This window comes from Oncorhynchus masou, chromosome 14, assembly GCF_036934945.1.
Source record: "Oncorhynchus masou masou isolate Uvic2021 chromosome 14, UVic_Omas_1.1, whole genome shotgun sequence".
NCBI classification, from domain to species: Eukaryota; Metazoa; Chordata; class Actinopteri; order Salmoniformes; family Salmonidae; genus Oncorhynchus; species Oncorhynchus masou.
Genome location: NC_088225.1, coordinates 26,502,077 through 26,528,744, shown reverse-complemented (window position 1 = coordinate 26,528,744; position 26,668 = coordinate 26,502,077). Strand labels below are relative to the sequence as shown.

Below are 26,668 nucleotides of genomic sequence, written 5' to 3'. Positions count from 1 at the left end.
GTAAAGGCAGTACCTTAATTACATTACATGCCTTGGTTTCCAATTAGAATGCATTTTTGGATTTTAATATTACATCCCCCTCAGATCATGAGCGTACCCAGCATATAGCCTCTGTCCCATCTGCACTACTGGCAGGCCTTGCGGCACTACATTGGTAAAACCGGGCCAATGTAATTCATAACACTTTATGGGGCAACAACTGAGGGAGGCACATTCTTTCTGGGGGTCCATGCCCAGATTATCCACCCCATAGAACCGGCCCTGCCAAGGAGACTTCTACATGTATCTATCGAAACTGGAACCACCATCTCAATAAGTGCCACTCCTATGATTTGGGTTTGCTTATGAAAAATGTGTTTTCCTTGTAGTAGAAGAGCAAAAAAGAGAAGAGTTTAACTGCAATATTAATTTGATTCAGTTTCAAATAATTTTATAAATGACATTTGTGCACTACACATTCAAATATTGAATTTCACGTTCTGAATACAAAAGCAATTAACATTTCTGGTGGCACTGAAGAAACTCCATCTGCTATGCTTGCTGTCATTTTGGGCTATTGCCAACACTGTCACTTAAATAGTATGTTATGACAGTATAAATCTACATGTTTATCAGCTCATGTAATGTTAAATTATCACGTTATTATATTCAACCTAACTTAATGAGCTACCTGAAGCTGAATGTCTAAACTTTCTATCCAGCCCTGATCCTGTGTGAGCAGGCTAGAGCCAATACCCCCAATATTCCTGGAGCCTATGTACCCCAGTGTAACAAGGAGGGCCTGTACACCCCAAAGCAGTGCAAGGGCTCTACAGGATACTGCTGGTGTGTTAACACCGAGGGACAGATGTCGTCTCTCCACTACTCCAAGCTCTCCCATTCCATGTGTAGTGAGACTGGTAGGTGTCAAGCATGTGTACTGTCATATCACAATTTGAATATAATTATAATCAGATTGATATACTATTACATTACCAGTTGGCATAATACCCAAATTAATGGCATGTTGTAATTATTGTCCTTCAGTCCCTGAGCAACCAGAACAAGTCCCAAGCAGCCAGAAGCTCTCAGACTTCAAGACCCAGTGTTAATGAGGTAGCAGGACCTGTTAACCAATACCCCTGTGGGTTGCCCTTATGGGTTCCAAAGGCCTCTCAGAATGTTGGACCTCCTGTGGGTGGCAGCCCAGACACATCCACCCATCTCCAGAATCCACTGGTGGCCGGCAAGGTAAAGGAAACACATCTCCCTCTGCTGCTGAGCAGCAAGAACCGGCCCCATGGATCAAGCAGTGTGTTGTGCCCCACCAGCTGCCACGATCCTGTTCTACCTCCACCCAGCATTATTTTTCAGAACCATAACGACTATGAACGAGGCAGTGGTTTTCTCCAACATCCTCTACTCCCAGGAGTCACAGCCCAGCCCTCTGTTAGTGTTGTATCCCATGATATCAGTAAACCTGTGCCTAACCAGCCTCTCCTTAGACCAAGTGCTGGATCCAAAGGAGAGCAGTATCCTATCCTCCGGTACTGTTACAACTACATGTGTACAGTAGTCTAATTTGGATGACTGACAAATGTTTCTCCCCACAGACATTGGCAATTGATGCATGAATGATGGGCTTTAAGGTAAGGATGAACGTGTATGGCATTCCAAATGTGATTTGCTTTGATTACTTGGTACTAATGTTTTTCTACATCCTGTAGGTTCTACATGACGTTCATCCCCCTTGGTGATGCGCGAATGTCCAATAAACTTTTGGCATGGAATTATATTTTGCTGTTCTGAATTCAATGGTTATTTTGGGAACGTAGATTTGCTATTGCTTACAATCAGTTTTCCTTTACCCTTCCTCATAGTTACAATCTGACTCTGAGAGATTCAAACACACAATTACATTTCAGATACTGGGGAACTTGGGTATTGCTGTAAATCCTTCACTAACTTTTCCAACCAGCCTAGAAGTGACTAATCAAAGGCCTCCAGCTGTGACTAGAGAACTGATACTGTTGGTATTTAGTCATATTAAGTGGCTCTGCATGCACATTAATTCACCAAACAGAATGTGAAAGTACACTGACAAAGGCAGTGTACTGTAGTTTTACTTTTCTGTGGAAGACTGTTAGCGAATGCCATATTTGGGAGAAGCCTGAAAAGTGGCAATGCTGCACTTTTGAAGTAAATTTGAGAACACTGATATGCTGGATATTAAGAGTTACTGAGGAAGGGGAAGAGTGAATAATGACCTGATTATCAACAAGCTATAAGAAACATGCAGCATCTTGTCTGAACAACAATGAGAATAGAATTATGGTATGATGGGTTTACAGTTCAGGAGAACAGACTGCATAAAGTATACATGTAAGAGCAGTCAAATCTCCAGCCAGTGATTAGCCAGTCATCACCTCACTGTCTGGACGGAACAGTTTTCAACGCACTCAATGAGCCCTACTAGACTACACACAATGTGTCTAAACTGCTGTCTATGGGGAAGTTCTTTGGTGCTGGCGGATTCAGAAGCCTTCGCTGACTGTATCCTTGCTCTTGAAAGAATAGCAGACATTGTTGCACTCTGAGCAGGGCTTTGAGATGTACAGTAACCACACAAAGGAACAAGCAGCTGGCATCTTCACTTGTAGATTGCTAGTGGATTTGACATCAACCAAACTGGCTTGTGGACAGTTCAACATCCCCTAGTACAGTGGTATGAATATTAATGATTAACTGTTGGTACTGGAACTATAGGAAGTGCATCATACAGTATATGGAAATTGGATACCTAATGCTAAGCTAACATGAGTGTACACATGTAAATTACTGTACATCACTAGCGGTTCAGGGGGGACCAGTGCCCCTGTGACAATTTTGGAACCCCTTGTGGCCACCCTAAATGTGGAGTATGAAATAATTTTTACACAGCAGAAATTAGTTATTGTTCTCTACAACTGTTATTAGACAGTGGCAATGATGATTATGAACATGGTCTTTTGCCTGCAATGCAGTGAAGAAAATGATAATGTAACTGGCCCCTCTAACAGTACAACTGGCCCCAGCTTGCGCCCCCCCCCCCCCCCCCCCTGAAATGGTCTAGAACCGCCACTGCTGTACACATGCAAATATGAGCGTAAACATGTACACATAGGCAGAACACTGGGTTACCTTGGCACTGGAATCCTTGTTTCCCAAATCCCCTGTGAAAAGCAGTGAGAAGGAGCAGTGAGTGACAGCAGGACAGATGGTGGTCTTACCTGTACTTCTGATGCTCCAAGTCATACAGTAGGGTCCCACTGGGACCACTGTCATTTCAACACATCAATGTGACAACATTGAATCAATTTGGATTTGCAAAAAGTCTTAAGGGCATTTAGTTCATTTAAAAAAACAACCTAAATCCAATGATGTGAAATGTTTTGAATTCATGTTAGTTGACATCTTAACCAAATGTAAACTAATTAGATGACCTGACATCTGTGCCCAGTGGGGTAGCTCTGGTCCAGGGGGGCATTAGTGTGCTTTCCTCAACTAGTAAAGGAAAGCACACTAATGCACTGGACCAGAGCTAGCAGTAGGGTTATTGCTATATCATTTGATGGTACTCATTTACAGTATATGGAGTTTAGACGTTTCCAGGCTATAAGACATGAGCTTGGAAAGATCTGTGGCACAGGTACAATGGATTGAGAGTTCACAGACTTCTCCAGGCTATAAGACATGAACATGGCAAGATGTGTGGAAGAGGGAAATTAGACTTCAAAAGACGTGAAAGATCAATTTAATAGCCTACTGAATGTGAACGTTTTAGAGTGCAAAATAAACACAATATCTGAGACATTATGCCTCTGATTAAGGGGGTGTGTCATTCTTGCCAAGATGAGTAATTATGGGGCGAGTTTAGTATGGCCTGGTTGGAAAACCATTTGCACATTAACATCAGTTAGCCTAGTGGTTAGAGCTTTGGGCCATTAAAGGTTGCTAGATCGAATCCCCGATCTGACATGGATAAAATCTGTCGTTCTGCCCCTGAACAAAGCAGTTAACCTACTGTTCCTAGGCCGTCATTGTAAATAAAATGTGTTTTTAACTGACTTGCCGAGTTAAATAAAGAAAAACATTTTAAATCCATACCCAATTCGGGAGCACAGAGTTCTATTGCTGAGTTCTAGTTGACAATCAGCGCGCAGAAGAGTGTTTTTGGAAGGTGAATGGCGAGCTTCGTATGATTTCATGAGAATAGCGCATGTGAAATTAACTTCGCATCATGGAATTTATTGAACATTTATAACTATTATATCCAATTAATTTAATAACAGAAGGTATTATTTGAATTAATAAATTATACATTTTGATGAGGATAAGCGCCTAATAGGCTAATTATAAGTCTAATAGCTGTGCCTCAAAAGCATCTACCACTTTACATAAGGAAACTATTTTGCATAATTCAAAACAACAAATGGGGTAAACAAGGAAATACACTAACACGACCGGAATGACGAGAGCGCACCAACTTTTCCTCTCCCCTTTCACACAATGACGGGTGCGCAAGAGCATTGATGCTTACCATATGAAGTCTGTGCAATGACTGCAGAATGTCGGTTGCTTGAAAAACCTGGCAGTAAATTTGTGATTTTTGACTTCATGCACGTTTTTCTGCCGCAGAGCACCTTTGCGGGCGAAACGGTTCCCAACCGCAGCTGAGTCGCTATAATGTAAAAGATGATGATCAGCCATTGCAGAAAAAAAGTAGGCTACACGGTCTTATGGTTCAGTTTTACTCCAAGGTATCTTCACTTGTATTTCTACACGCTCACTAAAATACTATAGGCTACCGCAACTGCGAAATAGCCACTGGACAGCGGGTTTCCCTTTTGCCAGAGCCACCGCTGAGCGCTTCTTTTTCATTCTAAGTGACGTCAATAATATGATATCCAGTGTTGAACTGCAGCTGTTGGAAATTGCAAGTCAGCATTGCCATCATGTGGATGAAGTTTAATATTACAGCGGTAGGCTATTCTCAGAAAATAATCTGTATTTAGGCTAGCTCATAAAGGTAGACCTATATAATTTCTGGTAACAAATATGTTTGTAACTGGGACAATCCCAGTTCAACCTTTGTTTCCAAAATCTACCTCTGTTGCACAGACCACTTTCTTTATTTGTATCGTGAGCAGGCTGCGTGACCTTGCCTCGCCACATCGATTTCTAGGTCGTTCCACCAATTCGGTGCCTTTTAAGATGTGTGATTTGGTGAAAAAAATCTTTGGATTACACCTCATTGTAACATTCTGCCATAAAGAGCACATGTTAAATAATTTGTAAAAACATTTCCCATCTCAAGAGGTAAAAAAAAGACTAAAGTAAGTAAGTGCCAAATAAAGTAATAGGTTTGACCATAACATTTAAATCTCATTTTAAATCAGCCATGAATCCCATTGTGATGGGGAATTGGAAGCTTGTTGTGTGCAAGAGGGAGGTGCACTTGATTGCAAGCTTCACACAAGAAAATGAAAATTGTTAAAAAGTTTATAGCCTGTCTATCTTTGGGTAACAGAGTTTACATGTTCTCAACTCACCCAGTTTTCCACTACAAAACACCAGAAAATTGCCAAAAAGAGTAGAACCATCCCACCTGCTTTTACATTACATTTAAGTCATTTAGCAGACGCTCTTATCCAGAGCGACTTACAAATTGGTGAATTCACCTTTTACATTATGATTTGACTATCAGATGTTACATGTTTATTTTGAAAACAAATATTTAAAAGGGAATAGTTTAACATATTAAAACGAGAGTACAGGTCACATAACACTAAAATGAGGGACTTATTTTTTAAACCTTAAAATGAATCATTAATCACATGAAATAAATACTCTTCAGGAATGACTTTATCAAAGCAACTAGGGCTTTACAATGATGTGAAAACCTGGAGAAACGTTTGGGTTAAGTGGGTTAAGAACCTTCCTGGAAGTCAGAGAGATGACATAATGCTGAATTTTTAGCAAGTGTTTATTCATATAAAACATTTGATTGAATTTTCCATGTGGTCTATATTTACATTTACATTTAAGTCATTTAGCAGACGCTCTTATCCAGAGCGACTTACAAATTGGTGAATTCACCTTCTGACATCCAGTGGAACAGCCACTTTACAATAGTGCATCTAAATCATTAAGGGGGGGGGTGAGAAGGATTACTTATCCTATCCTAGGTATTCCTTGAAGAGGTGGGGTTTCAGGTGTCTCCGGAAGGTGGTGATTGACTCCGCTGTCCTGGCATCGTGAGGGAGTTTGTTCCACCATTGGGGGGCCAGAGCAGCGAACAGTTTTGACTGGGCTGAGCGGGAACTGTACTTCCTCAGTGGTAGGGAGGCGAGCAGGCCAGAGGTGGATGAACGCAGTGCCCTTGCTTGGGTGTAGGGCCTGATCAGAGCCTGGAGGTACTGCGGTGCCGTTCCCCTCACAGCTCCGTAGGCAAGCACCATGGTCTTGTAGCGGATGCGAGCTTCAACTGGAAGCCAGTGGAGAGAGCGGAGGAGCGGGGTGACGTGAGAGAACTTGGGAAGGTTGAACACCAGACGGGCTGCGGCGTTCTGGATGAGTTGTAGGGGTTTAATGGCACAGGCAGGGAGCCCAGCCAACAGCGAGTTGCAGTAATCCAGACGGGAGATGACAAGTGCCTGGATTAGGACCTGCGCCGCTTCCTGTGTGAGGCAGGGTCGTACTCTGCGGATGTTGTAGAGCATGAACCTACAGGAACGGGCCACCGCCATGATGTTGGTTGAGAACGACAGGGTGTTGTCCAGGATCACGCCAAAGTTCTTAGCGCTCTGGGAGGAGGACACAATGGAGTTGTCAACCGTGATGGCGAGATCATGGAACGGGCAGTCCTTCCCCGGGAGGAAGAGCAGCTCCGTCTTGCCGAGGTTCAGCTTGAGGTGGTGATCCGTCATCCACACTGATATGTCTGCCAGACATGCAGAGATGCGATTCGCCACCTGGTCATCAGAAGGGGGAAAGGAGAAGATTAATTGTGTGTCGTCTGCATAGCAATGATAGGAGAGACCATGTGAGGTTATGACAGAGCCAAGTGACTTGGTGTATAGCGAGAATAGGAGAGGGCCTAGAACAGAGCCCTGGGGGACACCAGTGGTGAGAGCGCGTGGCGAGGAGACAGATTCTCGCCACACCACCTGGTAGGAGCGACCTGTCAGGTAGGACGCAATCCAAGCGTGGGCCGCGCCGGAGATGCCCAACTCGGAGAGGGTGGAGAGGAGGATCTGATGGTTCACAGTATCGAAGGCAGCCGATAGGTCTAGAAGGATGAGAGCAGAGGAGAGAGAGTTAGCTTTAGCAGTGCGGAGCGCCTCCGTGATACAGAGAAGAGCAGTCTCAGTTGAATGACTAGTCTTGAAACCTGACTGATTTGGATCAAGAAGGTCATTCTGAGAGAGATAGCGGGAGAGCTGGCCAAGGACGGCACGTTCAAGAGTTTTGGAGAGAAAAGAAAGAAGGGATACTGGTCTGTAGTTGTTGACATCGGAGGGATCGAGTGTAGGTTTTTTCAGAAGGGGTGCAACTCTCGCTCTCTTGAAGACGGAAGGGACGTAGCCAGCGGTCAGGGATGAGTTGATGAGCGAGGTGAGGTAAGGGAGAAGGTCTCCGGAAATGGTCTGGAGAAGAGAGGAGGGGATAGGGTCAAGCGGGCAGGTTGTTGGGCGGCCGGCCGTCACAAGAAGCGAGATTTCATCTGGAGAGAGAGGGGAGAAAGAGGTCAGAGCACAGGGTAGGGCAGTGTGAGCAGAACCAGCGGTGTCGTTTGACTTAGCAAACGAGGATCGGATGTCGTCGACCTTCTTTTCAAAATGGTTGACGAAGTCATCTGCAGAGAGGGAGGAGGGGGGGGGGAGGAGGTTTCAGGAGGGAGGAGAAGGTGGCAAAGAGCTTCCTAGGGTTAGAGGCAGATGCTTGGAATTTAGAGTGGTAGAAAGTGGCTTAGCAGCAGAGACAGAGGAGGAAAATGTAGAGAGGAGGGAGTGAAAGGATGCCAGGTCCGCAGGGAGGCGAGTTTTCCTCCATTTCCGCTCGGCTGCCCGGAGCTCTGTTCTGTGAGCTCGCAATGAGTCATCGAGCCACGGAGCGGGAGGGGAGGACCGAGCCGGCCTGGAGGATAGGGGACATAGAGAGTCAAAGGATGCAGAAAGGGAAGAGAGGAGGGTTGAGGAGGCAGAATCAGGAGATAGGTTGGAGAAGGTATGAGCAGAGGGAAGAGATGATAGGATGGAAGAGGAGAGAGTAGCGGGGGAGAGAGAGCGAAGGTTGGGACGGCGCGATACCATCCGAGTAGGGGCAGTGTGGGAAGTGTTGGATGAGAGCGAGAGGGAAAAGGATACAAGGTAGTGGTCGGAGACTTGGAGGGGAGTTGCAATGAGGTTAGTGGAAGAACAGCATCTAGTAAAGATGAGGTCGAGCGTATTGCCTGCCTTGTGAGTAGGGGGGGAAGGTGAGAGGGTGAGGTCAAAAGAGGAGAGGAGTGGAAAGAAGGAGGCAGAGAGGAATGAGTCAAAGGTAGACGTGGGGAGGTTAAAGTCGCCCAGGACTGTGAGAGGTGAGCCGTCCTCAGGAAAGGAGCTTATCAAGGCATCAAGCTCAAGCTCTCCGAGGGAACCTGGAGGGCGATAAATGATAAGGATGCTAAGCTTGAAAGGGCTGGTAACTGTGACAGCATGGAATTCAAAGGAGGCGATAGACAGATGGGTAAGGGGAGAGAGAGAGAATGACCACTTGGGAGAGATGAGGATCCCGGTGCCACCACCCCGCTGACCAGAAGCTCTCGGGGTGTGCGAGAACACGTGGACGGACGAAGAGAGAGCAGTAGGAGTAGCAGTGTTATCTGTGGTGATCCATGTTTCCGTCAGTGCCAAGAAGTCGAGGGACTGGAGGGAGGCATAGGCTGAGATGAACTCTGCCTTGTTGGCCGCAGATCGGCAGTTCCAGAGGCTACCGGAGACCTGGAACTCCACGTGGGTCGTGCGCGCTGGGACCACCAGATTAGGGTGGCCGCGGCCACGCGGTGTGGAGCGTTTGTATGGTCTGTGCAGAGAGGAGAGAACAGGGATAGATAGACACATAGTTGACAGGCTACAGAAGAGGCTACGCTAATGCAAAGGAGATTGGAATGACAAGTGGACTACACGTCTCGAATGTTCAGAAAGTTAAGCTTACGTAGCAAGAATCTTATTGACTAAAATGATTGAAATGATACAGTACTGCTGGAGTAGGCTAGCTGGCAGTGGCTGCGTTGTTGACTTTGTAGGCTAGCTTTGCAGTGGCTGCGATGTTGACACTACACTAATCAAGTCGTTCCGTCGAGTGTAATAGTTTCTACAGTGCTGCTATTCGGGGGCTAGCTGGCTAGCTTGCAGGTTGATTGCGTTACGTTATCTTAAAAGAACGACAATAGCTGGCTAGCTAACCTAGAAAATCGCTCTAGGCTACACAATTGTCTTAGATACAAAGACGGCTATGTAGCTAGCTAGCTACGATCAAACAAATCAAACCGTTGTACTGTAATAGTTTCTACAGTGCTGCTATTCGGGGGCTAGCTGGCTAGCTACGTTAAAAGAACGACAATAGCTGGCCAGCTAACCTAGAAAATCGTTCTAGACTACACAATTGTCTTAGATACAAAGACGGCTATGTAGCTGGCTAGCTACGATCAAACAAATCAAACCGTTGTACTGTAATGAAGTGAAATGAAAATGTGATACTACCTGTGGAGCGACGGAATGTTGACCGGGTAGTTGAAGTTCAATTCGGTAGAGGTTGGCTAGCTGTTGGCTAGCTAGCTAGCAGCATCTCCTACGTTAAGGACGACAAATAGCTGGCTAGCTAACCTCGGTAAATTAAGATAATCACTCTAAGTCTACACACTCTAAACTACACAATTATCTTGGATACGAAGACAGCGAAGACAACTATGTAGCTAGCTGACACTACGCTAATCGAGTCGTTCAGTTGAGTGTAATAGTTTCTACAGTGCTGGTGGACAGTGGATGTTAGCTAGCTGCTTAGCTAGCTGCTGGGCAGATAGCAGTGTAGACTACGTTAGGACGACGAAATACGATAATTATGCAATTATCTTTGATACAAAGACTGCTATGTAGCTAGCTAAGAAGAAATTGCTAAGATTAGACAAATCAAACCGTTGTACTATAATGAAATGTAATGAAAAGTTATACTACCTGCGGACCGAAGTGTAGATGCGACCGCTCGCTCCAACCCGGAACCGAATATAACAATTTCATTATTGGTGCCCAGTTTCTACTTACAATATCAAAGCCATACAAAATAAACTCCTTTAGTTGAACGACCCTAATGAATAAAGAATGGCATTGCTTGCTGAAAAAACACGTTCAATCACTTTCGCAAACCAAACCAGCTAGCCCTATAAATAGTACACCAAATTCATGATATTGGTAATAGGCCTAACATTTCCATTACGAAAATAAAAAATACAATATGTAAATGTTTGCTATTAATATCATGATTTTGGTTTACCATGTAAACTCAGCAAAAAAAGAAACATCCCTTTTTCAGGACCCTGTCTTTCAAAGATAATTCTTCAAAATCCAAATAACTCTTCACAGATCTTCATTGTAAAGGGTTTAAACACTGTTTCCCATGCTAGGAACATGCACCTGTGGAACTGTCATTAACACTTAGGACACTAAAGAGGCCTTTCTACTGACTCTGAAAAACACCAAAAGAAAGACTCATCTGCGTGAACGTGGCTTAGTCATGCTGCAAGGAGGCATGAGGACTGCAGATGTGGCCAGGGCAATGAATTGCAATGTCTGTACTGTGAGACACCTAAGACAGTGCTACAGGGGGACAGCTGATTGTCCTCGCAGTGGCAGACCACGTGTAACAACACCTGCACAAGATCGGTACATCCGAACATCACACCTGCGGGACAGGTACAGGATGGCAACAACAACTGCCCGAGTAACACCAGGAACACACAATCTCTCCATCAGCGCTCATACTGTCCGCAACAGGCTGAGAGAGGCTGGACTGAGGGCTTGTAGGCCTGTTGTAAGGCAGGTCCTCACCAGACATCACCGGCAACGACATTGCCTATGGGCACAAACCCACCGTCGCTGGAACAGACAGGACTAGCAAAAAGTGCTCTTCACTGACGAGTCGCGGTTTTGTCTCACCAGGGGTGATGGTCGGATTCACGTTTATCGTCAACGGAATGAGCGTTACACCAAGGTCTGTACTCTGGAGCGGGAGGGTCCGGAGGAGGGTCCGTCATGGAGGGTCCTTCATGTCACAGCATCATCGGACTGAGCTTGTTGTCATTGCAGGCAATCTCAACGCTGTGCGTTACAGGGAAGACATCCTCCTCCCTCATGTGGTACCCCTCCTGCAGGACCATCCTGACATGACCCTCCAGCATAACAATGCCACCAGCCATACTGCTCGTTCTGTGCATGATTTCTTGCAAGACAGGAATGTCACTGTTCTGCCATGGCCAGCGAAGAGCCTGGATCTCAATCCCATTGAGCACGTCTGGGACCTGTTGGATCGGAGGGTGAGGGCTAGGGCCATTCCCCCCAGAAATGTCCGGGAACTTACAGGTGCCTTGGTGGGAGAACTGGTAAATCTGGTGCAGTCCATGAGGAGGAGATGCACTGCAGTACTTAATGCAGCTGGTGGCCACACCAGATACTGACTGTTACCTTTGATTTTGACCCCTCTTTTGTTCAGTGACACATTATTCCATTTCTGTTAGTCACATGTCTGTGGAACTTGTTCAGTTTATGTCTCAGTTGTTGAATCTTATGTTCATACAAATATTTACACATGTTAAGTTTGCTGAAGATAAACGCAGATGACAATGAGAGGACGTTTATTTTTTTTTGTTGACTTTATGTATAGTGTAGAATGTTATGTGGAATTTTTGAAAATGCTAAAATGTACTCTGGGGGGTGGAGTGTACATGTTTGCATGTAAACATACAGTAACTAGTCGAAAGTAACATCACAGCAGACCTGGGTTCAAATAGGCCTACATTTATGCATATTTAAATATTTGTATTTTAAATACTTATTTTTTTTGTCATTCAGTATTTTAAAACAATGTGGCCGAATCCAACGACTTTTTAGTATTTGAAAGCATTTAAAAATATATTTAAAAAATCCTGTAAATAGTTATATTTGAAACTATTTACAAATGGGCCTAGCCTAGGCTGCTGGTTTCCATTTATTATTATTATTGTTGTTATTTGTATTTTATTTTACCTAGAACCAAACAGAACTGTGCATAGTAAACGCAGGTCTGCATCACATAATGATGTACAACTATTTAACTCTATACTCAATGCAACATCTTGCAAATGCACAGAAAGGGTACCATTTTGGAAATGACAGCATGAGCACCCGTTTCATCACCATGACAGTTTCTATGACAACAAGGACGCTCCCGTTTTCTGTTTACGGAAAACGGATGTGACGTAGGACGCAGTCTGTGTAGCATAAGTTTGAACCGTTTAGATCTGCAGAAGCTGGTAATAACAAGCCAATAACTATACTTTTTCCAGTATTATCGCACAATGTTAACTTGAAGTGTAATATATCGTAATTATCTAACTAACGAGTAACATTTATACAAACTAGAAGTGAATACTAAGTGCGCGGGCCACTTTGTTTGTCGTTTTGATGTGCTGCTTGAACTACTGTTAGCAACAGAACTGATGCTAGCCAGATTGCTACTGTAGCTAACTGCACCATTATTCGCAAACGAACTATATGTCAGATTCAGTTGTGAGAGATAGCTAGTAGGATAGATATGCCGTCCTCACCTTCTCGATGCTAGTCGAAGTGTCTAGCAACGGTTCAGTTGTTATTAGCCAGCTGAGCTTGGTGGCTCAGTCTGTGTGTAGCTAACTCTTCCAACGTTAGTTCTATGCAGGGATGCCGAATTGATGACAGTAACAGCAAAGACTTGCTACATTTGTATTGAAACCTCTAGTTCTGAAGTAGTTTAGTTGCGCATGGTTTTTGTGAAGCAATAGCTAAAATGTGCTCTGAGGGGCGGAGTGAACACGTTTGCATGTAAACACAGTAACCAATCGAAAGTAACACGTTAAATGTGTTATTCCCAATGTGCAGGACATTATGAACAAACAAGAAGAGACATGGGAGAAACTGGACTCAGAGTTTGACCATCACCTGGTTGACATGAAACCATATGTCCTAAAACTCCCCCACAAGACAGGTAGGCCTACAGTAAAATGAGTTGTATTACTAAAAAGCAAGTGTTCTATAAATTGTAATTGTCATATGTGTTAGTAATGCATTGATTGTAATTTCTTGCTCCCTATTTGACCTCAGAGCGCCAGCTGTGTGCCCTGTGGATCAAGAAGCTGTGTGACCCAGGTGTATCCGGCTCGGGCCTGATGGGACGCAAGAACCGCAACATGTACGCCCGCCTGCTCCTGCACATGCTCAGAAGAGGGGCCCTGGAGGGCCCTTTCAGCCACAAGCCTGAGTCAGGCAGTCTCAAGACTCTACCAACATATATGGTAAACAAACAATCCTCGGTATAGTACTAAAGTGCGCTGATGATGTAAGCTACTATAAATAGTATACTTTCTGCTCTATACTGCTAGTAGACTGCCCATGTTGCGTATGTTTGTTTATTAGTTTAATTCATGATATTCCATTTTATAGTACTTTGTAGACTGCATGTTATATGTTTTTGACTGTTTTAGATGGCTAAACTCATCTCTGCACCTTTTCTCATTGCCAGTCCATCTACTTTGACGAGCCTCTATGTGGTCGGGGCCTGGAGCAGAGCACTGCAGGCCTGCCTGACTGGGTAACGGGAGAGCTGGGCCAGGGTGACGACTCCTGGGACAGCCTGCTCAGAGAGAGGGCCAGGTCCTCTCCCACAGCCTACTCTAACACACACAGGTAGGTTATTCCCTGGCATAGACTAGAGCTTAAGCTACATACTCAACTGCTATGCCTGCCAGCTACAGTAGACGTCTGCTGAATTCAAACACACACAAGTATTTATTCTGGAATAGACCACCTCACCCTCTGGGCAAAAGTGTTTGAGTCAACATTGTTTCCTAGTTATTTCCTCTTACTTAAAAACCTCTTAGATTTAAAGTCCCCTGTTTATGGGACCTGTGATTCTGCATTGACTTTTCACACAACCTAAATATGCTGGACTGCCCTTGAATTCTGAAACATTGTCTAAGCTACTCAACATGTTTTTTGCCAGTAGTTGCATACATACTGTAATGTAAAGGATAAACTGTCTGTTCACCTGTAGAATCTGACTATGTTATACACCACATTGCACTGAGTGAAAGCCTTTATTCCCACAGACACAGCAGTATATTTTCTGAGCCTGTGGGACCTAGGATGGGAAATATGAAACCACTTGAAGCAGGGATGTCCCTCCTGCCATCTAGCTCTTCCTGCCATCTATAGCTCCTGGCTGAACCCTAAGTCACAGCCACTGACAAAGCACATGTCTGCAATCCTTACATCATAGCACTGCAGGAGAGATCAAGTCGATAGCCATTATCTAAAATTATTCTAGATTTTAAACAAACACTTTGTTTGTCATAGACGGACAATATTAATATGAAATGAAAGGTGAGCTCCTAACGAGTTCAGGAAGCCAAGCTAGAGCTCTGTGAGACGTTTACAGCGATGGGGGCAGACATTTTGATCAAGAGAGACCTTTTGAAAATATGCAAATTCTCTCTAACACTCAACAGACAAATGTGTATTTTACAGTTATAAGGAAGGTGACATCTTCCTTATATTAGTGGTTTTATAAATTGATAATACTATATTTAGAAAGCATTTAAGTAATTTCAAGCCTTGTTCTTGTTCATACAGTTCTGTTGAATAGGAAATACAAATATTAAGTATTTTGTATGTTGTATCATATTTTGTGTCCTGAGAAGTGACTACAGCTCAGCAATTTATAACTATATTTACCAGAAAGGGTAGATTTGAACCTTTCTTGGAGTTTGCAGCATTAATAGTTATTGTTTATGGCCCTCATGCTAAATAATTACTTTTGGGATTACGTAGATTACATTTTCGATTACATTTAACTTGTTTTTAATTAATGTAATCACATTGCATTGACGTAGCTATTTCGTTGAATTTACACAACATAATCGACATGGTTGTGCTCTTTTTGAGCAGTCTGCATTGTTTTCGGCAGCTTGACAGAATACCTCATGACAGTGCAATCAGATATGGACAGTGGACACTGGTATTTTTGTATAGGCTACTGCATGGTCCCTAGACTTCCTGTTTCTAGGTTCTTAAGTAGTCTGGGGGGAAAAAAGTGGCTAATTGTTGTGAACTTGTCAGCAGAACATTTGAATTCAACAATTATTTGCATTGACTTTTCCTCCAACCTAAATATGCTGGACTGCCTGTGAATTCTGAAACATTGTCTCGGCTACTTTTAATTATTTTGACAATACATTAATTACAGTAGTTCTCTAACACATCATTGTATGATGCAATGAACCACTTTATAAAATAAAAAGCATAACTTTATTTTGTATTTTTTACCATAGAGCAGATATTCCCAAACTGGGGTACACACAATGCTGTCGGAGGTTTGCCAAACAAACACACACAAAACATTCACATAACAAATAAACAATCTGCACATTTTCAAACAGTCCATTTATATTTTCCAACGGGGCTATACATTTGGGTGAGGTATTTTTCTCGCCTGAGTAGGCTCGTTTCACTGCCAAAAATAAAATGAGACCATCTAGTGTTCAGCGTAATAACAATGTCAAATAATTAATATCCAATCACATTAACCGCTACTCTCTTGCGGGAATTCCACTAACGGTCCGTATGTAGCCAAACGTAGCTGCTGCTCATGTTGGTATCTGTACTGATGTCGCAAAAGCCATGACAAGGAGACATAGTGGAGTGGTCATGCGTGTGCAAGCAGTTGCTCCCGATGCCACTTGGGTACACTGCAGCATCCACCAAGAGGCAGTTGCTGCCAAGGGAATGCCTGACAGCTTGAAAGACCTTTTGGATACAACAGTGAAAATGGTTAACTTTGTTAAAGGAAGGCCCCTGAATTCTCGTGTATTTTCTGCGCTATGCAATGATATGGGCAGCGACCATGTACCGCTTTTACAACAAACAGAAGTTTGCTGGTTATCAAGGGGCAAAGTATTGGCACATTTTTTTGAATTGAGAGACAAGCTTAGTTTTCTTTACTGACCATAATTTTCACTTGTCTGACCGCATGATGACGAGTTTCTCACACGACTGGCCTATCTGAGTGATGTTTTTTCTTGCCTGATTGATCTGAATCTAGGATTACAGGGATTCTCCGCAACCACATTCAATGTGCGGGACAAAATTGAGGCTATGATTAAGAAGTTGGAGCTCGTTTCTGTCTGCATTAACATGGACAACACACAGGTCTTTCTATCATTGTATGATTTTTTTGTGTGGAAATGAACTCAAGCTTACAGACAATGTCAAATGTGATATAGCGAAGCACCTGAGTGAGTTGGGTGCGCAATTACACAGATACTTTCCTGAAACAGACGACACAAGCAACTGGATTCGTTATCCCTTTCATGCCTTGTCTCCAGTCCAGTTAGTGATATCTGAACAAGAGAGCCTCATCGAAATTGCAACAAGTGGTTTTATGAAAATTTTATTTAATCAGAAGCTACTGCCAGATTTCTGGATAGGGCTGCGCTCAGAGTATCCTGCCTTGGCAAATTGCGCTGTTAAGACAATGATGCCCTTTGCAACCACGTACCTATGTGAGAGTGGATTCTCGGCCCTCACTAGCATGAAAACTAAATACAGGCACAGACTGTGTGGAAAATGATTTAAGACTGAGACTCTCCAATACAACCCAACATTGCAGAGTTATGTGTTATTCACCATTTTTGATGAACAAATAAAGTTTAAAATGTAAGATGGCTAAATAAAGAGCAAAATGATTGATTATTATTATTTGTGACCCGGTCCTATAAGAGCTCTTTGTCACCTCCCCCGAGCCGGGCTGTGACAAAAACTCACACTCATTCTTATGATTTGAGAGTGCGCTGACCCTGGGGGGGTACGCAGCTGGAGGTTGAATGTTTAAAGGGGTACGGGACTATAAAAAGTTTGGGAACCACTGCCATAGAGAATCAGACAAACATCTAGGCTACACTCTTTGCATAGTCAAGCCTATCTCAAAATACAACACTGCCCCTTTAAGGCTTTCCTGGAGGATGGTTGGCCACACTTGGTAGCCTATAAAACATTGCAACATTACAATTACAACCAAATGCTTTTTATGTCTTTATAAATAATAAAGATAAATAATTTCCTCCAGGGCTGAAATTAATGGCTTCCCATTTTCCCTGGGACACCAAAAAATATGTCTACAGTTCAAAACTGGGACAGTTCTGGGACGACCGACCCAAAATTCATACAACCGCTGCACATGAAAGAAAAGCAATGAGGTCAGATACATCAGATCTGTCTGTTTAGCCTAAAATGTTGATAAAGTTTTATTTCTTCATAATATAAGCTTAAAAATGCACACTTGGTTGTAAGCTAGGGGCAAATGTTCCTAAATGCAATTGGCAGGGAAACACTGTTCTCAAAAGCACACGGATGTGCGAGTGGTTTCATGTGACACAGATTAGGAAACGGGAGATCTAACTAGCATGGGTCACTAAAGTGACTAGAATTATTCCTTTGGCTGCTGGACAGTAAAATAATGTTGATTTGAAAACCAATAAAACATGAGAAAAATGCTGTTTTCAATGGCGTATTAAGTGTTTATAAAGTAATTCCCTCCACATTTCTATTGTTGTATTTTGGCTAGGCTACTTTGAAACAAGGTAAGACCCACTTCATAAGATGACATAAAACATCTAGGTTTTAAACAATTTAAGTTTATGGTTAAATAGTTTCCAAATGCTAACCACCTCCTCTTAGATTAAAGATGTGGGGGATGTGCGGTGCGCAACAGGCACTGTCCTTCTTTCCCTTTCCTTCACTCTCCGTCGTGTGACCATTTGATCTGAACGAACTGTTCCTCCAGCATGTCGACAGAATCAAGCTTATAGACATTGATGTTAATTATCCTTCATTATCTTTGTCTAACATGCCTGGTGTTTATCCTATATTTATGTAATTAAAAGTCCCATTAAAGTTTGGCTACATTTTTTGCTTCCTCTCTCATGTCAGCGTTGGTTTGGACATGAGGCTGGAGCCAATATGCATACCACTTACACTATGACATCTAGGCTTTAAAAAAAAATGGTTTTATGTACATGAAAAATATATTTGAATATTATTCCAATGTTAGCCTCTGATCCAATTCTGATCGTTGTATTTGTTTGATATTGTGATTTTTGTGATACATTTTTTTGTTTCCATTCAGACAACTTAAATCTATAGCTTATTCTTCTTGTCTTAAATATATATATATATATATATATATATATTAACTTGTCCCGGACAAGAGGACAAGCATTAATGTGGAGCCCTTTAGTCAATCTCTTTACTAGGCTGCTACCCACTGTGCAAAAACATTGTTTCCATGAAATTTAAACAAAGTAAAATCAATGTGGAAAAATGATTGGATTTGCAAAAAGTCATCAACGTAAGGGAATTTAGTATTTTTTCTCCAGTTTCGTGATTACGATCTTGTCTCATCGCTGCAAATCCCCAACGTGCACAAGAGAGACGAAGGTCGAGTCATGGGTCCTCCGAAACATGTCCCGGCAAGCCGCACTTCTTAACACCAGTCCGCTTAACCCGGAAGCCAGCTGCACCAATTTGTCGGAGGAAACACCTTTCAACTGACGACCGAAGTCAGCCTGCAGGCGCCCGGCCCGCCACAAGGAGTCGCTAGAGCGCGATGAGCCAATTAAAGACCCCAGCCGTACCCTCCCCTAACCTGGACGATGCTGGGCCAATTGTGCGCTGCCCTATGGGACGCCGCCCTATGGGATTTAAGCCCAGGCTGTTATGACGCCACAACTCTGCGATGCAGTGCCTTAGACCGCTGCGCCACTCTGGATGCCTTCATCTAACTTTTAACCTAAATCCAATGACATGGTTACATTTTGGATTGATTTCACATTAGTTGATAACTCAACCAAATGCAAAACAAAACTAGACGCTGGGCCTACCCATTGTGCCCAATGGGTAGGCCCAATTCAATGAGGGAGGGAGGGAGGGACCTGTAATGCTTTGAATCTACTTTTTCTTATCTGGGCCAAGGGGACAGTGGTGAGTGGTTCTTGGAAAATGTCATTAAACATGTGTTGATAGGGACGACTAGTTGCTTGCAGTGGAAAATTCAGTGGCATCTTGAGCCAAAGAACCATTCAGGTCAGATAGATTCATGGTGGTTCTGTTTGTGGGCTTATGTGTATAGTCACTTTAAAGATACACGTACGTTTGATTGTGAAAAGTTGTTGGCATGACGTACGAGATGTCCTTGTCACAAGTCTGACCAGTATCACAAGCATGTCTAACGGTAACCTCAGTTAGCCTAAGTACACTGGTTGTATTGAAGAGCTGGATTTGATTTTGTCTGACTAGTGTCTGATTGGGATAAGAGCATTTAAAGAGCGTAGAGATCACAGGTTGAAGGCCTGATGGAGAAAATTACTTAGTACACATGCTCTTTAATGTGTCTCTTCCATTTAGATAAAACTCTAGGGACCTAATTTGACTCCTTGTGATGTATGATCTTTTGATCTCTGCCTCATGCCATTAATCAGGCAATGGGGTGATAGGTCAAGTAGTCATTTAACTTTGGGGTGCTAGCAGGTTAGACTGTATCAGCAATCCTGTTCTATATCTGGCAATCCTGTTCTACACTGAGTATACAAAACATTAGGAACATCTTCCTAAAATCTCAGAAGTATCCTGTTGTTGGGCCTCTAGGTTTAGAAACTCTGTTTTTAACTGGCTCGGAGAGACACCATGTTTGGCTGGAGTGAGTAAGTTCCAGATTTGGCCACAAGATGGCGTTACTCACCGGCAGAACCGGTGATGTCATCCGTGATGGTTCTCTCTGTTCTCAACGGATAAAGTCTAGTTGTGTCTGTGTGAAAGGAATGGGGGTAGCAAGCTGATCCAGGTTAAGAGATCATCCTCAGAGGCCCTGGTGTGAAGCCTACCTGCCGACTCCTGGTACTTGCATGTCACTTATGGATCCGGCCTTAAACACGCCATGATTGTCTTGACACGTTGTTGTCTTTGGCGTTCCTTGGAGAGCTCTGAGAGAAGGGGGAGAGAGACGAAGTGTGTGTATGTGTTGGGGGAGCCGAATGTTGACTCGGCATGTGTGGGAGTGTTGTGTTTGTTACAATAGACGAGGGGAATTTCTGGTCTTTCTCCCTCTCATAGCAAACAGGCAAAGGTGGAAGGATGAATGTGTGGTGGTGGTTAGCATCATATTTGTTAACCCCTATATGTGAATCCCTTGTGTTTCTCTCTCTTTGTTTATCCTCTTTCTGTTTTACTCACCCTGACTCCTGTCTATCATCTGAGCTCCACACATGAGAACCCCTAACCTCTACCTCTCCATTCCCCTCGCCAAGTGTGACAATAACATTGTCCTTGCAGCATCAGACATCAAACAGCTTTTATAAATGACCTGTTTAGCCGCCTCGGGTCTTTCCCTGTAAGGCCAGAGTCTGTTCGTTGACCTTGCCTCCAGGTGGTTGAGTTAAGGGGTCCACGTCTTGTTTGTGCCACAGGGTCTGGCTGCCTTCCTTGGGGTGCCTGAGGGTGAGACCTAGGGCCTCTGGCTCCTGCACCTGGAGGTCATGGACGAAGCATATAGATGTCAGGCTGTTTTAGTAAGACTGGCTGCAGCAGCAGAGACACACACACACACACTCCCCCTCTCTCTCCCCTAGCCCCGACCTGCCTGGCTGGCACAGCTTTGATCTCTGGGCCTCAGACTCCAGACATATCTGATTCAATTATCCTCATCCACCTGTTGACTTTGAGGCCCGACATTGCACTGCTCGCTTGGCCCCCGGTGTGTGCGTGCGTGCATACTTGAGGAGAAGAAAGTGTGCCTGCTAGTCTTCACGTAGGCTGCTTTTACAGCTGGTAGAGAGACACACAAAGGATACAAAATATGCATGCCATTAGTTTCACGATGATAAGTTTGACCTCAACTGACACTAATTGAGAACATACAAGTTTTGTATCATTCAGTCTCACTCACTTAATAACAGAATGTAGACACACAGAGAGCACCCTCTCCTGCCTCTGATACTGAATTTCACTGGTCCACCTTCTCTATCGCCCTCTTATTCACATTACATTTTCTTCAGAAAGGCAAGTGATCTTCTGTGGTCAAACTGTCAGTCTCTTGTGACAGAAAAGTAGTTCATAGAACTCTGGAGTGTTAAGGACATGAGGAATACAACAAAGTGAATATATAGGCCTAAATGACTGTAGTTAAAAGTGCCCTAGAGAAATAATTGGATGTTTTCATCGCATACCTCGGTACAGTACTGGTTGTTCTTTCGCCGATCGTCTCCACCCTTCCCTAATTGTGCAGATTTATTCAGTCATTGTTAAGCCGGTGTAATTGCCTCCAGTGTATATGCTTAATTAGCTGGTAATACTAATTAATGAAGCATAGCTTGTCAGAATCAGTAGCGGAAGTTCCCATTGTTGTCTGTTCTCTCTTGGTTGTGTTGGAAGAAAAATAGTTTTGCTAGGACGTGTCCTAGTGCAGTGATTCCCAACTCTGGTCGTTGAGTACCCCCAACAGTACATGTTTTTGTTGTGGCCCCGGACAAACACACCTGATTCTACTGGTCAACTAATCATCAAGCCCTTAACAAGTTGAATCATGCTTTTGTGTTGTTGGGGGTACTGGAGGACTGGATTTGGGAAACACTTTTACACTGCCCTCAGTGCTCTGATTCTGTCAGCATCAGCAGAGGTTCCCATTAGTGATGCACCGATATTACATTTTTTGCCGATACTTGATATCCAATATTTCCCTTGCCAAAAAAATGATACCAATAACCGATATTTTAAATTTTAAGCATTCTAGTACAGTTAAATAGTTAACACACACACATGGACGCAGCGGTCTAAGGCACTGCATCTCAGTGCAAGAGGCGTCACTACAGTCCCTGGTTCGAATACGGCCTGTATTACATCCGGCCGTGATTGGGAGTCCCATAGGGTGGCGCACAATTGGCTCAGTGTCGTCCGGGTTTTGCCGTCATTGTAAATACCCCATTTCATTGATCCCCAATCCTTATGTAAAGCTGTACAGTGCAATATGAATGTTAGTACAAACAACAGGCTGACTGGGGAGGTGATTTCATACAGTCCCGCGATAAGAGCTACAACACAACTCTTCACAGTTGTGTTCTGTGGGTGTCACCGACTAGACTGATACCCCATTTTATTGCTTCACTTTACAACCTTGTTTAACATTATCTAGTCTAAATATGGCATGATTCCACTAATTGTAACCTCTGCATCACTTTCAAAGAGGTACTTTGATTTTGAAGGCAAACCGCAAATTCCACTATTGTGGCTAGCTTCACAACACATACCCCGGTCTGGTTGAGCCTCACTGGCCAGATTATGCTAGCTGGCTGCTTATAACATTAGCTTTGGGCAACAGTGTTAAGTAGCTGGCTAGCTATTTATTTTCATGAACTGAAGTTCTGCGAACATCAAGTGTCTACCTAGCTAATACTTACCCACAAGGATTCCTAAATCATTGCTAAAAATAATGAAAATGACTGCAGTTTCTACTGGTCATTGTTTTCAGGCTGGTTGTATGGTGCTAGCTAGGTACCAAGCTTACGCTAGCTAGCTACCCCAGAATTTGCAGTTGAACAAATTATTCTTTATTTGAATGCTTTAACTAGAAGGCCAGCATCCAGGAGTTGCCTCTTCACTGTTGACATTAAGACTGATGTTTTGCAGGTACTATTTAATGAAGCTGCCAGTTGAGGACTTGTGAGGCGTCTGTTTCTCAAACTAGACACTCTAATGTATTTGTTCTTTTGCTCAGTTGTGCACCGGGGCCTCCCACTCCTCTTTCTATTCTGGTTAGAGCCAGATATTCCATAAAAAATCTGCCGTTTTCAGCTACAATACTCATTTTCAACATTAACAATGTCTACGCTGTATTTATGATCAATTTGATGTTTTAACGGACAAAAAATTTGCCTTTCTTTAAAAAATAAAATGTCTTAGTGACCCTAACTTTTGAACGGTAGTGTACATGATGAGTTTTGCTAAATAAATGTATGTGGCAAGAACATCTCAAATAAGCAAAGAGATATGACAGTCCATCATTACTTTAAGACATGAAGGTCAGTCAATACAGGAAAATTTCAAGAACTTTGAAAGTTTCTTCAAGTGCATTCACAAAAACCATTGAGCTCTATGATGAAACTGGCTCTCATGAGGACCGCCACAGAAAAGGAAGACCCAGAGTTACCTCTGCTGCAGAGGACAATTTCAATAGAGTTAACTGCACCTCAGATTGCAGTCCAAATAAATGCTTCACAGAGTTCAAGTAACAGACCCATCTCAACATCAACTGTTCAGATGAGACAGTGTGAATCAGGCGAATTGCTGCAAAGAACCCATTACGAAAGGACACGAATAAGAAGAGACTTGCTTGGGCCAAGAAACACAAGCAATGGACATTAGACCAGTGGAAATCTGAAATTTGAGATTTTTGGTTCCAACCGCTGTGTCTTTGTGAGACTCAGAGTATGTGTATGGATGATCTCAGCATGTGTGGTTTCCACCGTGAACCATGGAGGAGGTGTGATGGTGTGGGGGTGCTTTACTGGTGACACTGTCAGTGATTTCTTTAGAATTCAAGGCACACTTAACCAGCATGGCTACCACAGAATTCTGCAGAGATACTCCATCCCATCTGGTTTGCTCTTGGAGAGTGATGGAGTGCTGCATCAGATGACCTGGCCTCCACAGTCACCCAACCTCAACCCAGTTGAGATCTTTTGGGATGAGTAGGACCGCAGAGTGAAGGAAAAGCAGCCAACAAGTGCCCAGCATATGTGGGAACTCCTTCAAGACTGTTGGAAAATCATTCCGGGTGAAGCTGGTTGAAAGAATGCCAAGAGTGTGCAAAGCTGTCATCAAGGCAAACAGGGGCTACTTTGAAGAATTTGTTTAACACTTTTTTGCTTACCACATGATTCCATATGTATTATTTGATCATTTTGATTTCTTCACTATTCTCACTATTCTACAATGTAGAAAATAGTAAAAATATAGAAAAACCCTTGATTGAGTAGGAGTGTCCAAACTTTTTACTGGTAGTTTAGATGCTGATACATTATGTATTGCGTTATGTATTGCGATTCTCACGATTCTATGTATTACGATTCGATGTTACAAACATATTGCTCACCTTGTCTGTTGCAGGAGAACAAGAGAGAGCCATGTAAAAGCGAGTTTTAATCAGTCATGGAAATAAAAGTGCTGGAAACATGTTTTTTCCTCAATAAAGTAGCAAAGCCAATGCTAGTAGGAAAAAGTAAATTGCGAGAGGCAAGGGTGTTAGTTTTTGAGAGTAAAGCAGTGCGCTAAAAGCATAGATGCATCAGAAATGAGTACAGCTGTAGGATCTTCATTTGATCACTCTTTTGTTGCTCAGAATTTTCCTGCCCTGCAGGAAATAGCCTCACCAGCTAATAGCCTTTCAAATCATGTTGCTGCAGTATTATTTTGCTGCGACAATACTAGTCAAAATATAAAGATCCTACATCTGTACTGCACGACTCACATTTGATGAGTTACAAATCATATTGATAGACATAATGTAAGCCAGTGATTGGGTGAAGCTGTTTCCTGTAATATAACCAGTGATACAATCAGATATTTGTATTTAGTTGTTTTCTTCAATCTCTCCTAATGTAAATCTCTCTCTCCATCTCTCTTTTTCCCTCCCTCTCTCTATATATCTCCCTCCCTCTCTTTCTCACATTTCTCCTTCCCTCCCTCTCTTTCTCACATTCTCTCTCTCTCGTTCCCTCTGTATCCAGGAGAAGACGGCTATATGAGGAGATGTCTCCATCTCGGCCCCTGGCCTCCAGCCCAGTGAAACGCTCTTCTGAAGACCACAACAAAGGGGTCAGCAGTACTCTACAACACTCCTTGTCACTTCTTGGCAACTCTTTACGTTTAGCCTATTTTATCTTAGTTACTGAGTTTGTATTTACGGAGTCTTACATTTCAGGCAGGACATATTCTATTCTGTGATGATGTTCTCCATCATATCATACCATTGATTGTATTTTCACATGGTAGGTTGAATGGCTGCGACACAGAGTATGACATTACACCGTGCGCGACACTCGTACTTGGCATACTGCAACATCAATGATAATAAACACTGTGGGTGACATTTACAGGCCATGAATCAGGACTATGACCATTTTAATCAGCCTGGTATTTCTGTCATTTGTCTGTGTAATATGAGGTGTTAACTTGGCAGTGTGCCTTGTTCTGTTACGAGAGACAAAGAGAGAGGGAGAGGACCACCCTCCACCTCATTTCTGTCGGGTTAAAAAAATGCCTACACTTTGACTTTATTGGATATTTCTCTTTCTTAGATATCTCACCCTCACCAAGCCCCAAACCCAGGCAAAACCTGACCCGAAAAACAACAGCACCAGAAATGTTCACATTATAACGTATATACGAAATGTTCACAAAACCTGATCCTGAATCAATAGCAGCACTCTGGAAACATCTGCGTAACATTCACACAACGTTCACGTAAAGTTCACATTATATAACAGCGTTTCAGGAGTGGGGCGCCCTGTAACAAAAGACTGAGCAAAACAACAGAGGGGAGAGCGTTGTGACCCCTGGACTGGAATTTAGACTGCAGGGGGACAGGACGGGGACGGTAATGGTCTGGAACCGCCAAACATCTGGCGTGGGTAGGAGGAGGAGAGGAGGAGAGGGAGGCAAAGAGGAGAAGGAGGGGAGAAGAGGAGAGTAAGGAAGGAGAATGGGAGAGAGGAGGGTAGGGGGGATGGAGGAAAGGGGAGGAGAATGGAGGATAGGAGAGAGGAGGAGGCAAAGAGGAGAGGGAAGTCGAGACTAAGGAAGGAGAATGGAGGAGGGTGGGGGGAGAGTAAGGAAGGAGAATGGAGGAAAGGAGAGAGGAGAGTAAGGAAGGGGAATGGAGGGGAGGAGAGTAAGGAAGGAGAATGGAGGGGGGAGGAGAGTAAGGAAGGGGAATGGAGGGGAGGAGAGTAAGGAAGGAGAATGGAGGGGGGAGGAGAGTAAGGAAGGGGAATGGAGGGGAGGAGAATGGAGGGGGGAGGAGAGTAAGGAAGGGGAATGGAGGAAAGGAGAGAGGAGAGGGATGAGGAGAGTAAGGAAGGGGAATGGAGGAGGGTGGGGGGAGGAGAGTAAGGAAGGATAAAGGAGAATGGAGGAAAGGAGAGAGGAGAAGGATGAGGAGAGTAAGGAAGGGGAATGGAGGAGGGTGGGGGGAGGAGAGTAAGGAAGGAGAATGGAGGAAAGGAGAGGGATGAGGAGAGTAAGGAAGGAAGGGGAATGGAGAGGAGGGGAGGAGA

At 43.5% G+C, this 26,668-nt stretch overlaps 1 protein-coding gene and 1 long non-coding RNA gene across 2 annotated transcripts in view; one reads left to right on the top strand and one right to left on the bottom strand.

Moving 5' to 3' along the window:
• Positions 1-4,868, bottom strand: part of LOC135554646 (uncharacterized) — a 110,956-nt gene extending 106,088 nt beyond the window's left edge. The window contains exons 1-2 of the long non-coding RNA XR_010457709.1: positions 4,559-4,868; positions 3,160-3,191 (exon numbers count right to left, since the gene is read on the bottom strand). This is a non-coding gene — a long non-coding RNA (uncharacterized LOC135554646). The remainder of the gene's footprint in view (positions 1-3,159; positions 3,192-4,558) is intronic.
• A 7,644-nt stretch (positions 4,869-12,512) lies between these two features.
• Positions 12,513-26,668, top strand: part of cep112 (centrosomal protein 112) — a 236,846-nt gene continuing 222,690 nt past the window's right edge. The window contains exons 1-5 of the mRNA XM_064987051.1: positions 12,513-12,568; positions 13,173-13,278; positions 13,395-13,585; positions 13,813-13,976; positions 25,121-25,208. Coding sequence (XP_064843123.1) covers positions 13,179-13,278; positions 13,395-13,585; positions 13,813-13,976; positions 25,121-25,208 — 543 coding nt within the window. The 5' untranslated portion in view covers positions 12,513-12,568; positions 13,173-13,178. The remainder of the gene's footprint in view (positions 12,569-13,172; positions 13,279-13,394; positions 13,586-13,812; positions 13,977-25,120; positions 25,209-26,668) is intronic.